At 41.2% G+C, this 16,878-nt stretch overlaps 1 protein-coding gene across 1 annotated transcript in view; it reads right to left on the bottom strand.

Moving 5' to 3' along the window:
• PFKFB4 (6-phosphofructo-2-kinase/fructose-2,6-biphosphatase 4) overlaps positions 1-12,711 on the bottom strand; it is a 61,960-nt gene extending 49,249 nt beyond the window's left edge. Inside the window, exon 1 of the mRNA XM_063426496.1 lies at positions 12,480-12,711. Within this exon, the coding sequence (XP_063282566.1) occupies positions 12,480-12,534 (55 nt within the window). The 5' untranslated portion in view covers positions 12,535-12,711. The remainder of the gene's footprint in view (positions 1-12,479) is intronic.
• Between the last annotated feature and the right edge of the window lie 4,167 nt (positions 12,712-16,878).

Here is a 16,878-nt window from a genome sequence, read left to right as displayed (position 1 = left end):
CATAGACATTTAAAAAAAAGAAAACAGAGTAAACACAAAGAAGAAGGCTTGTCAAACAGTGCTTGTGACGCCTGGACATGCTTACCATTTTAAAGTCTTAAAGGGATACAAAGTTCCTTAAATCTTAAGGAGGTTGTCATAACTACTGCACGTTCACAAACTAAAAACCAGTCTAAGATGCATGACTCATCCTAAAATCTGCAGGGTTCATCCCTCAAACACGGTTTCCTTCCAATTTCGCTGCTCTCTGCTTGTGTTATGTTTAATTTTAGCCAAAATTCTGCTAGTTACCAAAGTGGCTAAACAGTAACAACAACTTTCAACTGAAAGGGTTAAACCATACAAAATCCAGTTTGAAGGGTAGTCGCTAAGTTTGAATTCACATACATAGTATGTAGTGAATCCAGCGATCCTCACTTTTTATGTAAGTGGACCATTTCGAAGGTTGTTTTAAATAAAATTATATATATTGAGGGGATTTTGGCCACACGACCACTAGGAACACATTTTTATTTTATGTTTATAGACATTGTAATATAAAGCTATTAAACTGTATATTAATCAGCAAGTGAAACAAAACAAAAAACTAACTTTTTATTGGTCCAACTTTCAAAATGTTTACAATTATTAATATCTTCCACCAGTCTCCGGGTAGAAAATATATCAGTCCTATTCTCCAAGATTAAGTTGCATAATTGGCATATGTTCTTCAGTTTGTAACTAGCGCAGAAGTCATGATATGGGAAGTGGTTTAGATATGTGTTCTTACAATAATGAGAATATGTCAGACACACATGCTGCACTGATATTTTTGGGAGTTTCACACCTGCTTATCTAGTATGTCTCACAAACATGCTACTTAGGACCACACAAATTAACTGTTTACTTTAGGACTAACCGAGTCAAGCGAATAATTCTGTGCTACAAACGTAGTCACTGGGGCTCATTTATTAAGTGGTGTAATATTGCAAATACACAGCCATCTGAGTTTCAAGAACAAACCTTTCCAAGCCAGGATAATATGTCCCATGGTACGAAGACTCAATGTTAAAGAGACACTGTCACTTGAGAGCTTTTCATAAAGATAGCTCTGTCAATATCTGCGGAGAGCATCAACTGGCCGATCTCAGCCAATTACTGACATTCCATGCAAAGAAAGTTGTACAGTCCGGAAGCTGGCTAATCACCCCCATGGGACTCTAGCGGAGGTAGGGGCTACAACTTCGGCAGCTATAGGACTAATCTCACAGCAAAACACTGCACATACAGACTCCAGACACCATGACCACTTCAAATCTGAAGTGATCATGGTACTTGGAGTAACCCTTTAAAGTACTATGGTTAACTAGAGTACTCTAAACATATATTTTATTCATTAAACATTTACGTGGTTGTTAAACTTGTGTGTCAGTAATTCAAAGTGAATTTTAAATTTTAGGGGGAAAGTCCAGCTATTTCAGTTCAACTATTGTGGCCTAAAATGGAAAATTCACTTTTAAATTCTGACAATTCACACTTTAATGAAATACCTTGGAAGTTGGGATTATATAAGAATTGAATTACAAAATGTAGGCTAAAAGGGAAACAATGTGGGGGAAAAAGTCTCCTGGTTATTAAATGCATTTAAAAAAAAAGTAATTAAAAACCTTGAAACTTGTCAAACTTGAACACCATTAATATGATTACTTCCCACCAGTATATTTTAACTGAAAACCTGCATATAACTCTACCCTATACAAACACATAGCTACTAATAAGCATGGACAACAACAACAAAAAGGCATTAGCAAACATGAATTGAAACTATTGTTCCTACATCCACTAAGGAGTTCTAAAACACACAGCGCTAGTCCAACTCCTTATAAACGCAGTTTATGTTGTAACATTAAACACAATAAATTCCCCATACTTTGGATGGGGCACAGAAATACATTAACACAAAGGTTTGTCTATGTATCTGCACTTTGGTAAGCCTGGCTACTGTGACATAAAATATGCAAATCCTTCTCTTGTTTTAGCATGCAGTGTACAAATCTCATATTCTCCAGAAGGAAATTCATTTATTAACCCCTTAACACCGCAGCCAAATGTACAAGTTGTGAACGAAACAAAATGTAAACAAAACCTGGCATTTGCGCTATATGTCTGTCCAACCGTAATTCACCTCTTTCATATATGAAAATGCACCCCCCCTTATTATATATCATTTTATTCAGGGGAAACAGGGCTTTCATTTAATATCAAATATTTAGCTATGAAACATAATTTAATATGAAAAAAATGGGAGAAAATAAGATTTCTTTTTAGTTCTGCATGACATTTTAACTGTCAATATCATAATACTGTTTGCTTTTACTGCAATAAAATACACATATTTGTATTCAGCAAAGTCTCACGTTTAAAACAGTACCCCATATGTACAGGTTTTATGGTGTTTTGGGAAGTTACAGGGTCAAATATAGCGTGTTACATTTGAAATTGAAATTCGCCAGATTGGTTACGTTGCCTTTGAGACTGTATAGTAGCCCAGGAAATAAATTTACACCCATAATGGCATACCATTTGCAATAGTAGACGACCCAAGGTATTGCAAATGGGGTATGTCCAGTCTTTTTTAGTAGCCATTTGGTCACAAACACTGGCCAAAGTTAGCGTTAGTATTTGTTTGTTTGTGAAAAATGCAAAAAACACCAATTTTGCCCAGTGTTTGTGACTAAGTGGCTACTAAAAAAGACTGGACATACCCCATTTGCAATACCTTGGGTTGTCTACTATTGCAAATAGTATGCCATCATAGGGGTAATTTTCATTCTTGGGCTACCATAGGGTCATAAAGGCAACGTAAGCAATCTGGCGAATTTTAAAGTGAAAAAAATGAAACACAAGCCTTATATTTGACGCTGTAATTTTTGAAAACACCATAAAACCTGTACATGAGGGGTACTGTTGTACTCGGGAGACTTCGCTGAACACAAATATTTGTGTTTCAAAACAGTAAACAGTATTGCAGCAATAATATCGTCAGTTTAAGTGCTGTTTGTGCGTGAAAAATGCAAAAAACGTCACTTTTACTGGCGATATCATCGTTGTAATACATTTTACTGTTTTGAAACACTAATATTTGTGTTCAGCGAAGTCTCCCGAGTAAAACAGTACCCCCCATGTACAGGTTTTATGGTGTCTTGGAAAGTTACAGGGTTAAATATAGTGCTAGCAAATTAAATTCCCTTTACTTTCGGCATGGGTTGTCAGGCAGGTCCCGCTAATTGTAATTAATTAGGATACCTAATTATGTAAAATTATTACATAAATATATGTTTAGAATTAATATAGGTAAAAAAGGTAAGAAAATGCCTTATTAAAGTAGAGAGGGGCTAATGGACTAAACTGTAATTTTAAAACTATAGTTTCAGGAATACATGTTTGTATTCCTGACATTATAGTGTTCCTTTAATTCTCTGCCATTTAGGAGTTAAATCACACCTTCCCTAGTGTAACTCACACACATTTCTATGAAAAAAAAAATGGTTTCATTTTCGATCAGAGCTTACAGCACAGTGTGTTTTACTTTAGTACTTTAGAAGAAGTTCTTCTCTCCAACTTTGCTTAATCCCATGCATAAGGCGGTTGCATACTCTAGCAGGCAATTAAATGAGCAGTAGGTTAAAAATTCTTAATTAAACACACTTTGCAATAAAGGAATTGAATAGGGAGGCGTGTGAGTCTCAGCCAGTGGAGCTGTGGCTAGAACTGCATAAACAAAGTGATTTTGCACCCCCCCTTATTATATATCATTTTATTCAGGGGAAACAGGGCTTTCATTTAATATCAAATATTTAGCTATGAAACATAATTTAATATGAAAAAAATGGGAGAAAATAAGATTTTTTTTTAGTTCTGCATGACATTTTAACTGTCAATATCATAATACTGTTTGCTTTTACTGCAATAAAATACACATATTTGTATTCAGCAAAGTCTCACGTTTAAAACAGTACCCCATATGTACAGGTTTTATGGTGTTTTGGGAAGTTACAGGGTCAAATATAGCGTGTTACATTTGAAATTGAAATTCGCCAGATTGGTTACGTTGCCTTTGAGACTGTATAGTAGCCCAGGAAATAAATTTACACCCATAATGGCATACCATTTGCAATAGTAGACGACCCAAGGTATTGCAAATGGGGTATGTCCAGTCTTTTTTAGTAGCCATTTGGTCACAAACACTGGCCAAAGTTAGCGTTAGTATTTGTTTGTATGTGAAAAATGCAAAAAACACCAATTTTGCCCAGTGTTTGTGACTAAGTGGCTACTAAAAAAGACTGGACATACCCCATTTGCAATACCTTGGGTTGTCTACTATTGCAAATAGTATGCCATCATAGGGGTAATTTTCATTCTTGGGCTACCATAGGGTCATAAAGGCAACGTAAGCAATCTGGCGAATTTTAAAGTGAAAAAAATGAAACACAAGCCTTATATTTGACGCTGTAATTTTTGAAAACACCATAAAACCTGTACATGAGGGGTACTGTTGTACTCGGGAGACTTCGCTGAACACAAATATTTGTGTTTCAAAACAGTAAACAGTATTGCAGCAATAATATCGTCCGTTTAAGTGCTGTTTGTGCGTGAAAAATGCAAAAACCGTCACTTTTACTGGCGATATCATCGTTGTAATACATTTTACTGTTTTGAAACACTAATATTTGTGTTCAGCGAAGTCTCCCGAGTAAAACAGTACCCCCCATGTACAGGTTTTATGGTGTCTTGGAAAGTTACAGGGTTAAATATAGTGCTAGCAAATTAAATTCCCTTTACTTTCGGCATGGGTTGTCAGGCAGGTCCCGCTAATTGTAATTAATTAGGATACCTAATTATGTAAAATTATTACATAAATATATGTTTAGAATTAATATAGGTAAAAAAGGTAAGAAAATGCCTTATTAAAGTAGAGAGGGGCTAATGGACTAAACTGTAATTTTAAAACTATAGTTTCAGGAATACATGTTTGTATTCCTGACATTATAGTGTTCCTTTAATTCTCTGCCATTTAGGAGTTAAATCACACCTTCCCTAGTGTAACTCACACACATTTCTATGAAAAAAAAAATGGTTTCATTTTCGATCAGAGCTTACAGCACAGTGTGTTTTACTTTAGTACTTTAGAAGAAGTTCTTCTCTCCAACTTTGCTTAATCCCATGCATAAGGCGGTTGCATACTCTAGCAGGCAATTAAATGAGCAGTAGGTTAAAAATTCTTAATTAAACACACTTTGCAATAAAGGAATTGAATAGGGAGGCGTGTGAGTCTCAGCCAGTGGAGCTGTGGCTAGAACTGCATAAACAAAGTGATTTAACTTAGAGAATCGAGCTGTGAATCTGCACGCACATGATCTAATCACCAAAACCATTTAAATAATAAAAGTTATTTTGGTCCTTACAGTGTCGTTTTAACTTCTCCTTAGCCACGGTTGTTGAAACCCAACATTGATAAAGAAATACTAGTAATTTAGATCTTGGTTGTAAGCTATTAACAGCAATCCTGGTGAGACCTGCCCAATAGAAAGACACAGAGTTTATGGGGTGACCAGAGGTTCAAGCAGAGCCAGACCATACCGAAAAAAAAGGAAAGCCATGCATATGCAGCATGAGTCTAATATATAAATATCTGTAATTCTATTTTAGATGCTGAAGGTTTGGTGCTCTGTTAATGTGGTTGTCATGCTTGATTAACAGTAACAATATAATTTAATCAATATTAATATATATGTATTATTTTATATACACTTGTCTGTGTGTTCCATTTGTCCACATTCCCCAAAGAATTAACCTAGTAAGAAGGTCATAATTCCTTACAGCCCTGTATAATACAGTTGTATAGGTTTAGCTGGACAACAGAACTTTTGTATTTGCGTATAAAGTCTACATACAGCTATTATTTACCACTATATATTTCCTGGCTAATCATGGCAGCATATACATATGGGTTAGCTCCTCCCCTTAAAGCCGATAGAACAGGAATAAAAATGCCTTTAAAAGGTGAATCCCTGCATAGGTCCCTCAGTCTTTTTTCATGTCCTACAGCCCGTAGGATGTGAGCATTTTGCTCCTTTACTTATGGACATTAATTACTTCATTATTTCTCTTCATTACTTTCAGGATATGGTTGTCAACCATTTAGCACCAGAGATCCTGCCTAAGGTGAATGCTTATCAATGCCATTCTCTACCTGGTGCTTTGCTTCATGTAAGTAGTGATTAAAGGACCACTCTAGGCACCCAGACCACCTCAGCTTAATGAAGTGGTCTGGGTGCCAGGTCCAGCTAGGGTTAACCCGTTTTTTTTATAAACATAGGAGTTTCAGAGAAACTGCTATGTTTATAAATGGGTTAATCCAGCCCTCAAAGCCTCTAGTGGCTGTCTCATTGACAGCCGCTAGAGGCGCTTGCGTGATTCTCACTGTGAAAATCACAGTGAGAGCACGCAAGCGTCCATAGGAAAGCATTGATAATGCTTTCCTATGAGACCGGCTGAATGCGCGCGCAGCTCTTGCCGCGCGTGCGCATTTAGCCGAATGGGAGGAGAGGAGGAGGATCGGAGGAGAACAGCTCCCCGCCCGGCGCTGGAGAAAGGTAAGTTTTAACCCCTTTCCTCTCCCCATAGCCCGGCGGGAGGGGGTCCCTGAGGGTGGGGGAACCCTCAGGGCACTATAGTGCCAGGAAAACGAGTATGTTTTCCTGGCACTATAGTGGTCCTTTAAACTCAAGCATTCACTGAGGGTGTTGCAGCCAATATGTGACCTACCACTGGTCTTACAGACTCTGACTAAACCATCATTTGAACCTCTAGCAGTAGCTTCCATGATGTTAATAGAAGGTGCTGTTGCTGGTGGCTTGTAGCTCAGCAAGGAGAATGTGTGAACTCCAGGCTTGATCCTCTGTACCCCCTTTCACTGAATTTAAACTGGATATGGTTGTCTTGCATTTAGCACCAGAGATCCTGCCTAAAGTGAAAGCTTTTCAATGCCATTCTCTACCTGTACCAAAGGATTTCGGGGCACTCTCCACTCGTGCAGTTGCAGCAATGTAGGTTTCCATGGCAATGGCCTCTGCTGAAACTTTCTAAAGTTGGCATTTGGACCCCTTTGAACTTGTTTGTCCAGCATTACATACTGGACGATAAAGCAATCAATGAGGCGCAATTTGGACGCCACGTCCTAAACTCAGTCCAATCTTCTAATCTATGTTGAATTGTTCTGATTCTTTGATTGGCAGTTATGTAACTTTATGTCCCTCTCTGGTAAGCTTGAGTATTCCCATATGTATATGCTGCCATGAAGAGGAAAATGTATTCATACTTACCGTAATTTTCTTTTCCTGGCTATTATTCATGGCACCATATACTACCCACCCAGTGTTGGTTTTACTTCTTCTGTAGGAGCTTATTACTGACTGAGGGGCCTATGCAGGGATACTCCTTTTAAAGGCATTTGTTTTATTCCTGTCCTATCGGCTGTAAGGGGCAAAGTTAACCCATATGTATATGCTGCCATGATTAACCAAAAGAAAAGAAAATCACGGTAAATATGAATACATTTCCCTCTATATATAGTCATCATGGATGCATTTAAGGAAGCAGCATACCCCAAATGCAATTATGTTCATTACAAACACGGATTATCTGAGTCAGTGGCATACATACATGGGTTGCAGCTGCGTCCGGGCCGTCCGCCCTGCAGACCCCTGCGACCGGGTACCCGCCGCACATAAAGGGCCGATAGGGCCACCCGATGGCTGTGAATTTCCAGGGGGCACGGTCAGCGCTGCGGTGCTTTAACAAGTATGTGTGTATGTCTGTCTACGTATGTGCCTCTGTGTGTGTGTGTGTGTGTGTGTGTGTGTGTATGTATGTATGTGTGTCTGTATATTAGTGTCTGTGTGTGTGTGTTTGTATGTATGTGTGTGTTATAGTAGTGTACATACAGGGGTCGCAGCTGCGACCGCCCCGTCATTCCAGGGGACGGGGCCGCCCTGCTGACCCCTGAGGCCGGGTGCCTGCCTCCATGTGCTGTGGCCCTTGCCCATACGTAGGGTGGAGGGGAGAGGGACGGGGAGGCCATGGATCAGTTTCCGCACTGGGGCCCCATAGATTGTATGTACGCCACTGATCAGGGTATTTGTTTTAAATAAACATTACAAAATAAATGGTCGATGTGAGAAAAGCTGTATCCCCCCACCTTTCCCCACATGCACACTATTCTGCAAAAGATAACAAATAAATAACACAAAATTATCATTTCTCATGTATTTAAACCTGATTTAAATTCAGTGACCTGATTTAATAAACTTGAAGGTATCGTAAGTATTGAATAAATGTGATGCTATGTTTAAAAAATAATTTAAAAAAAACAACACATTTTGGTAGTTAGGGATTTAACCATAAGAATGACAGAGGGCTTCTTTCTGGTAATTAAAAAGGTAAATACCCTAAACTACAGCAATTTAGGAAGACATGGCATGCTAGTGAAGAGATAATGTCAAGCTACAGGGAATTACTCAGATAATAAAGGCTAAGGAAGTTGGTTGTAAAATCTGTCTGTTTTACTGCATTGGCTTGACAAAACAGACACTCGTAATCAAAAGCTTTAGATAATCGGTGCCATGTAATTGTTACTTTGCATTTCTCGCACAGGGCTCTTGTCCTGGGCACTTTTAAAGACAAATGTTGCAAGAAATAAATGCTATTCAATAAATAGGAAGCTGAGAATTAACAGGGTTATTCTCTAAAGTGAGAATTCACAGTGAAATTTTTAAATTTAGCCAAACTGGTAACCTTCTTTAACCCCTTAAGGACACATGACATGTGTGACATGTCATGATTCCATTTTATTCCAGAAGTTTGGTCCTTAAGGGGTTAAGTCAGCCATACACTGGCTTTAAATTTGAAATTTACTTTGAATTCACCTCAAATTCTCACTGTAGTGAATTACAGACACTCCTCACTTACCGACCAGGTTCCGTTCCTACGAATCGGTTGTAGAACGAATTTGTCGGTAAGTGAGGAGTTAAGGGATTCCCTGCTCTGCTGCATTCTGCTATGTTCAGGGATTTTTCCCCGAACATAGAAGAACGCAGCAGAGCAGGGAATCCATTAACTCCTCACTTACCGACCAATTCGTTCTACAACCAAGGAATCCCTCTAATTCCCACGACAGCTCACACGTACCACCCCGCAAGAGAGCTGGTCGTAAGTGTGAGCCGTCGTAAAAGCAGGTAGGTCGTAAAATGAGGACCACCTGTACCCTGTTAGTGTGTTGAGCGAGACGAGAATTTAGTTGCAAAACTGCAGCTCTGATGATGTATAATTTTTCTTTCCTAAAGTTATCTTGGCTGAAATATTGCAACACAGCTCCCAACAAAGGGTTTAGTGATGAGCCATATTAGAACTCCATTATCCATTAAACTTTAGTCAACTAAGAGACTATAGAAATGTAATTAAAGGAACAATTCCACCCCCATAACAACTTCAGCTCATTGAAGTTTTTCCAGAGCAGGAGTGTTTGGGTGATACCTTACCTTCAGGAGATAAATGGTTTTGTAATGATATAACCATGAAGTTTGTGTACAGGGGCTCCTCGGCACTGTCCCCCAAGCTTCCTTCCTTTAGGTTCAACAATATGAGGAACGTTTAGCTGGCTGGTCGTTCATAAGACAGGAGTGTCAGCTAAACCATCTCAATCTATCATTGGTCACCATTTGAGAGAAAAAGTACACAAAATGGTTCAACCTCTGAAAGTAAGATGGCGCACAGACACTCCTGCCCCCATAATAACTTTAATTAGTTGAATTTGTGATTGGGGTGGTAGTGTTCCTTTAAAATAATGCTTGTGCAAGTGGTATTTTTTGAGTGATTTTTTTTTTCCCCCTTCTAAATCTATATTATGTGGTGGCCAATTAGTTATATACATAATTAATGCACATATACATTTTCACCATTTCCCTCCCAATATAGAACAATTTCAGAAAATGTCTTAAAAATTCCAAAATGCCCTACTACACAGGTATTAAAGATTGCGCAGTACGCTTATTCTGTCTCACTGAACTAATTTGGTCCTAACAAACTACAGTGTGTTTGTTCATATATAAAGGGTTCCTCTAAGTCAGGGCTTGATACATTTGCTTGGAATCTAGGAGCCAGTTGAAAATGTTAGAAGCCATTTAAAAAAAACTAACAAAGCTTTATTTTCAAAAATACAATTCTTAAAAGGACACTATAGAAACCAAACCAGAACCACTACAGCTTGATGTAGTTGTTCTGGTGTCTAACTCTACAGCCTGTCCCTGCAGGCTCGTCAATGTAATCACTGCCATTTCAGAGAAAAGGCCTTTGGAGGTAGCTGGAGTGGGTCCTTTCCCTGGGGTCCAATGGGGCTGCTGTAATGTTCAAACTCTTCTTGCTCTGCTCCCTCACGCACGGTTTCATGATGCTGGGGCAGAGTGACATCATATCCCCGCTCCCAGCATCACAGCAGCTCGCGCAAGGGAGCAGGGAAAGAAGAGCTCAAAGATTACAGCTCCCTCACCACCCCAAATACCTAGGCGCCAGCCGCCAGGACAAAATTCCTAGTCGCCACCCCAAATACCTAGGCGCCAGGGCGACGTAGCGTCTGGGATTTGTCGAGCCCTGCTCTAAGCAGCAAAGTTATATTGCAAAATCCCTCCACATGCAATGTATTGTCTATAATTGGTGCCAATTTACCTTTTTATTCTGTGCTTGCTTGATTTAGAGAACATGTTGAGTTTTACCAGATGCTCAAGTAAAGATTCCAAAGGAATGGAAGGAATATCAGATTGGCAAATTGCACTGACTGTTGTGCATTTGCAATGTGTCCTCAATGCTATCCTGTGACAAGCATTTGTTTGGACAATACTCAATAATGAGAAAAATGAAGATGGTGAAAAAAAGGGGTGAATATTCAATAGGAGTCAGTTTTGCAGCTAATGAAAGGTAAGATTTAACAAAAATTTAAATTTTGCAATCTAGAGTTTCCCTTTAATTACATTATCTGCCTGTTTTTTCAAAGGACAAATCGTACATCAAATAATGTCCAGTTGAACTTTACGGTCCCTAATTTAAATAAAGCCTAGGACAGACTTGAATGATGGCTGAATTAATTACAGCAGCTGCAAACAGCAGCTACCATCCAAGAGTGTAACTCCCATTAATCTCAGTCAGGGGGGTCGTATGTTTTGGTTAAAAAGGACAAAAGCACAATCCCTAAAATCATTTAATATTAAAGATGAATAACACAAAAACGGGTATTAAGGGAAAATAATGGCACATAAGGTTTCTGAAGACACTCTTCTATATATGTATGATGTATGATATTTGAAGGCTGGAAGTGCAACGCGGCAAGGAATCTTAAGGTGATAATGAAAGCAGTACCCCTTGAGATTGCATATATATATATATATATATATATATAATATTAAGTAACGCAACAATATCTATACACACACACACACACAGACACACACACACACACACACATATATATATATATATATGTGTGTGGACTAATATGGCTAATCCAATCTACACTATATTTATTAAGGTGTATGTGTATTTATATATAAATACAGTGTATATTGGATTAGCCGTATTAGTCCAGTAGACAAGATGCCAAAATACCAGAGTATTGCAGTATGCAATGATACATTTTTTATTGGACTAACATAATATTTCAAAGACAAGCTTTCCTCTCTTCCTCGGGTATTGATTCAGACCTGAGAAAAAGAGAGAAAACTGGGAATCTTTGATGCAACTGCTTGACAATAGCACCAACCTGTGAACTCCAGTGATTACTATAATGTGCATTCTTCCTCAGTATAAATGTAAACATTCATTAGTCAGTGCTCTAGGCTCTATGTGTTCCGTGTATCGAGGTACTTGCCTCTAAGAGCACTCAGTATACTGCGCTTTCCTCCATACGGTATGTAACTTACTACATCTTACCCTGCTGGAGCCATAAATCGCTCTCCATTAAGTATGAGAGAGACAGCACACACACACAGCGATCTGGGCGGCTTCTCTCTGTGTTTACATCCAATCCCCATAAAGACAGCCTGGACACATTGTCACCCACACTCCATCTGAGAACACAGTGTAACCTCCACAGCCTGGGAGACCCTCACAGAGCAATGAGGGTGACAACAGCCAAAGAGACAGGGAGGGAAATAGACCGAGTAATCCCGGCTACCAAGAGCTGGCAGAGCTGAGGTTGGCAAGGGAACCTTCCCATAGGAAGTGGCTAGAGAGATGTTTAGTAAACACTTGTAGTGTACACACACACAGACAGACACAGCATTACTGGTTACATTGTAACAGAGCAGGGCATGGCAATGGGTGCACCAAACAATGTCAATACACACACAAAAACAAACAGACATATATTACTGAGCATCACCCCCTCTTACCTTTGCCTCCCCTCCAAGTGCTGGTTTTGCTGTCCCTCATGGTCCCAGAAGACATGTAGAGTCCCCCCTCAATGTGTGAAGAACAGAGCTGGCTCACAGACTGGCATCAGCATGCTGCTAGTGTTCATCCAGTGTAAGCCTGTTTGTATGTGTCAGGACAGCTGACCTCAGCCTGCCATGTGTGACTCTCCCCTCCTTATTGCTGCCTAGGCAGGGGCACCCAAGGAATGCAGTGATGAAGATGTCCCTCCCATAGGCCAGCCCTTCACTTAGAGACCTGCTATAGGGCTAGACCACGAAGGGGGGAGGTCCTTGAAGAAGGGAAGTGTTTATACACATGGAGAGGCTGGGCTGTCATTATGGGCTAGATAAAAGCACTATGAAGGAAAGACTATATACTCATAGTACTGGAGATTGAAACTTCCCTGCAATCTATGATGCACAGTGTACATTCTCACTTATACCCCTGGTGAAAGCATTAAAGAGAGTTCATAGGAAGTGACAATAGTTCAACAACATTTTAATTCACATTTTACATTTCAGCTGGCTTGTGTGACCCATAATAAAAGGCAAGCGGGATTGGTGAAACATATAATACTGATAAATCAGAATTATTACAAACAGTTTAAACTAGGGCATTCAAAGTCAGTACTTTGTACATTCATTCGCGAAGACAAATTAATTGAATACATGAAAAATGAAAAAACAAAATTACTTTGCGCATACAGTTGGAGCATGCAAATTGTGTAATTTTTTTTGTCCACAATCAAATTTTTATTGATTGGAAATAACACATGGCAAGCGATAATATAGAACAACAATCATATATGAGGATTCAAAGACAATGTTGTACAAAACAAGCTGGGTTACTAATCTTTAGTTTTTTTAAATACGAGAGAAACAACCCGTAACATTGCATCGTATGTGGGAGAATTACAGGCATGTGTTAAGTTAGTAAAAGGGCGCCTGTTAATGGATGCATGATACACTATAGGACTCAGGCATAGGCAACCTTTGGCACCCCAGATGTTTTGGACTACACCTCCCATGATGCTTTGCCAGCATATGTGTGTAAGAGCATTATGGGGGATGTAGTCCACAACATCTGGAGTGCCGAAGGTTGCCTATCCCTGCATAGGTCATAATAAGAAACATATGATGATGATGTGATAAAGTGCAGTTGGGAAACTGTTACGAAATTAAACAAAATACATTTTTTTTAAATGACATGCTGGAAATTATTAAAAGCAATAGACTTTCGTCATAAGTAAAATAAAATAGAAAAATCAGATATGCAATGCTGCTATCAAACAGTAAACAATGTAACCCTGTCAACCGTTCACTAGCATATAATGGGGCTTGTGGGTGTAGCTTGATAGCAAATGAAGAGCAATGCTAAGTCAAAGAGCCTAAACTGAGTACTGACAAGCCATAAACCCAGAGTGAGACCGCAGCAACGTTAATGCTAATAGCCTAAAGCCACCATGGTAGCCAGGACTAACTGGGCTAATCAATAATCATACAGTAAACCATGGGTGAGTAGAAACAACAAGAGTATCATGGACAAATTAAAGTAAAATTAACAGCACAATAGTCCAGATAAGACTACAGAGTCTCAGAGGATTTTAAAACAGGTGAGGAACGCTACAGATCAGTGGTTCCCAACCCAGTCATGAAGTACCCCCTACCAGTTCAGGATTTAGGGATTACCCTGTTGTGTCTAAAGTGTTATTTTTTTCTTTCCTCTTTCTAAAAACACCTTAGACACAACTGGGTAATCTTTAAATCCTGGACTGGTAGGGGTTACTTGAGAACTGGGTTGGGAACCCCTGCCTTAGATGATAGTCGGGAATATGCCCCATGATCTGTGTACATTGCTGCTCCAGCCCCAGGCCGCAGTCGAAGCCCACATCGAATGTCCACTGACCCAGCCCTCAAAGGATAAGTCAGTATCTCAGAAAGATCTGCATTGGAGCAGGAACGATGGACCTTCTGAGTGTGTGGACAGTGCTCAGGCGTAACTACCTTAGTGGCTTCAGGTCTAGGTTGGAAGGTGCCAACCAAAGCCTTCGTTTTTTTTAATTTTTTTATTCTTTTTTTTATTTTAATTACAAGGAGGGAGCACTGAGTACCATTTTTATAATTTTACTTTTAAAGGAAAGGAACACTATAGTGTTCAGAATACAAACCTGTATTCACTAAAGTGCCCTTGTCCCTATCTCTCTAAGGTGTGTGTGTCACTGTTTGTCATAAAAATTTATAAAATAAATTATTTACACCAAGGTTTCCGAATAACGAAAAAAAAAAAAAACAAGAAGGTAAACACAAATCAGCACGTCACTGCAAAGGTTCCATATTGCAGGCTCTCTACATTGCAGTTTCTCACTGAGCAGCAACCGGGAAGTGGCAAGCTTAACATTTTCAGCCAATCGGTAGTATACCATTGCAGACATAACTGAACATTACACATATGCTCATGTGAGTCATGTCACATGCATGTTCATACATTCAGTTTAAAACATTTATAAATAGAGAGGGTGTACATTCTCAGTATGGTCTAAACCTACACAGTATCTAGTGGAGGTAATTCCATAGACGTAGATGTAGAAGCAGTTTTTGATGCAATATAAAAATACATATATTGATATGGTAAGTATATTTTTCCTCTACAGGTCTTTAGGTAGGATGAGCTTGGAATTCCATGCTCCCTAATGATATTACTGGAGCCATTTGAGATTCCATCAAAGGCTTCTCATATCATAGCCTTTGATTTGCCCATTTATCCAGCTCAGAGTGTATGTGTGTGGTCTGATTTGTCAAGGGGGATGGGAGGAAGTGTTAGAGGGGCTGTAAATTGAACAATTGCTGCACAACAGAAGAGAGGGAAGTGACATTCAGGCTTTGCAAGGGGAAACTCAATATGTCCGTTGCCAGTGTGCGTGCAGAATTGACATTTGGCTGACAATTCCGGGCTGACTAAATCATGTGTGCCAGTGGTGCAACTAGCCCCTGGCACACAAGTGCCAATATCTCAGTATGTGCAGTGCTTCAAGCTGAAACACTGAACATACTGACTCTTACCACCATGAGCACTTCTAAAAGCAGAAGTGATCATGGTGGTTAGAATAACCCTTTAAGAAGGAATTTCAGGGGCCTCCCATTGAGTTGCCCTTTGAGCAGCAGAGCAGGTTGGGCATGAGTGACAGCATGCTGTTGGTCTCTATTCAGGGGCCATCATTGGCTCATGGCACTGGTGGGAGGGGAGAGAGAAGCAAAAAGCCATCTTGGAAGTAACACTGAGAGAGTGCAGCATCAGTAGCTATTGGCCTGTGCCAAATGTAGGTGTATAATGTAGCCCCATGTAGCCAAAGCACAGCTTAAGCGGAACAGGGCCTTGACAGGGGTTAGGAGGCGGGCCCAGGAGGAACAGACAGGACAGGTGGGTTATGGGATATGTGGGATTGGCTATTTAAGGGAGGAGCCATTTTGTGAGGTTCACTTCTAATTTCCTACCCGGTTTAGTTTGTGTGCATCCCGGTGCTCTCTATACTTGCTGGGTAGGGTTTCTCTCTTTGTCTCCTCTGCAGGGCCATGGATATCGTGGAGAAGCTTCTGGAGGGGATCAGGACGGCGGCGCGGCAACAAGGAGCGGATTGGGTGCAGGCCCAGCTGGGCCCGGTCCTTGCTGCGGCGGCAGGACAGGAGGCCGGAGACTCGCGCCCGGCGAGGGCCAGGAGGCCCCCGAGGCGTTTGAGCCCGGGAGGAGAACCGGAGGTCGGTGGCACGGGAGTGCAGGAGACAGCCAGTGGAAGTCGCAGCAGGCCCAGGAGCTGCCTGGTCGAGGCTCTGCCTCCCAGTGTGCGGCCGGGGCTTCGGCGTGGTGAGTCGAGACGGGCGGCTGCCCTGGACATCGCTGCACCACCCCCTAACACGGATGGGGCCGTGTGCGGAGCAGGATCCAAAATGGCGGCCGGACGGCCTGGTGCGGGGCCTGGCGGGGCGGGGTCTCGGCCCAGGAGGGCACCCCCATCGGTCTTGGCAGTGGACTGCAGCACGCGGACTGGGACGGCCCACGACGGGCCCAACGTACAGCAGGCAAGTGCAGGTGCCCCTTCCGGGGGTCCCCTTGGCGTGGTGGGCAGGCGGGGAGTGAGGCCCGATTCCAGGGAGCGGGCGGACGGGGGGGCGGGCAGGCGAGCGGCCCAAGGGGAGCAGGGGTCAGGCGGAGGGCCCCTGGGGGGGGTGCGGGATGCTGCAAAGGGGTCTCGCGGAGTGCAGACTGGGCGGGCTTCCGTGGGGGAGGGTGGGGGGTCCCTCGGTAGTTCGCTTGCGGGGCGGAAGGTAGTGCCTGCGGGTTCGGTGGTTGTTAGGAGGGTGGTAGAGGGTAAGGGGAAGGGAA

The sequence above is a fragment of the Pelobates fuscus genome, chromosome 7 (assembly GCF_036172605.1).
Source record: "Pelobates fuscus isolate aPelFus1 chromosome 7, aPelFus1.pri, whole genome shotgun sequence".
Taxonomy (NCBI): Eukaryota; Metazoa; Chordata; class Amphibia; order Anura; family Pelobatidae; genus Pelobates; species Pelobates fuscus.
The sequence above is the reverse complement of the archived record's forward strand: the minus strand, read 5'-3'. Positions and strand labels throughout refer to the sequence as shown.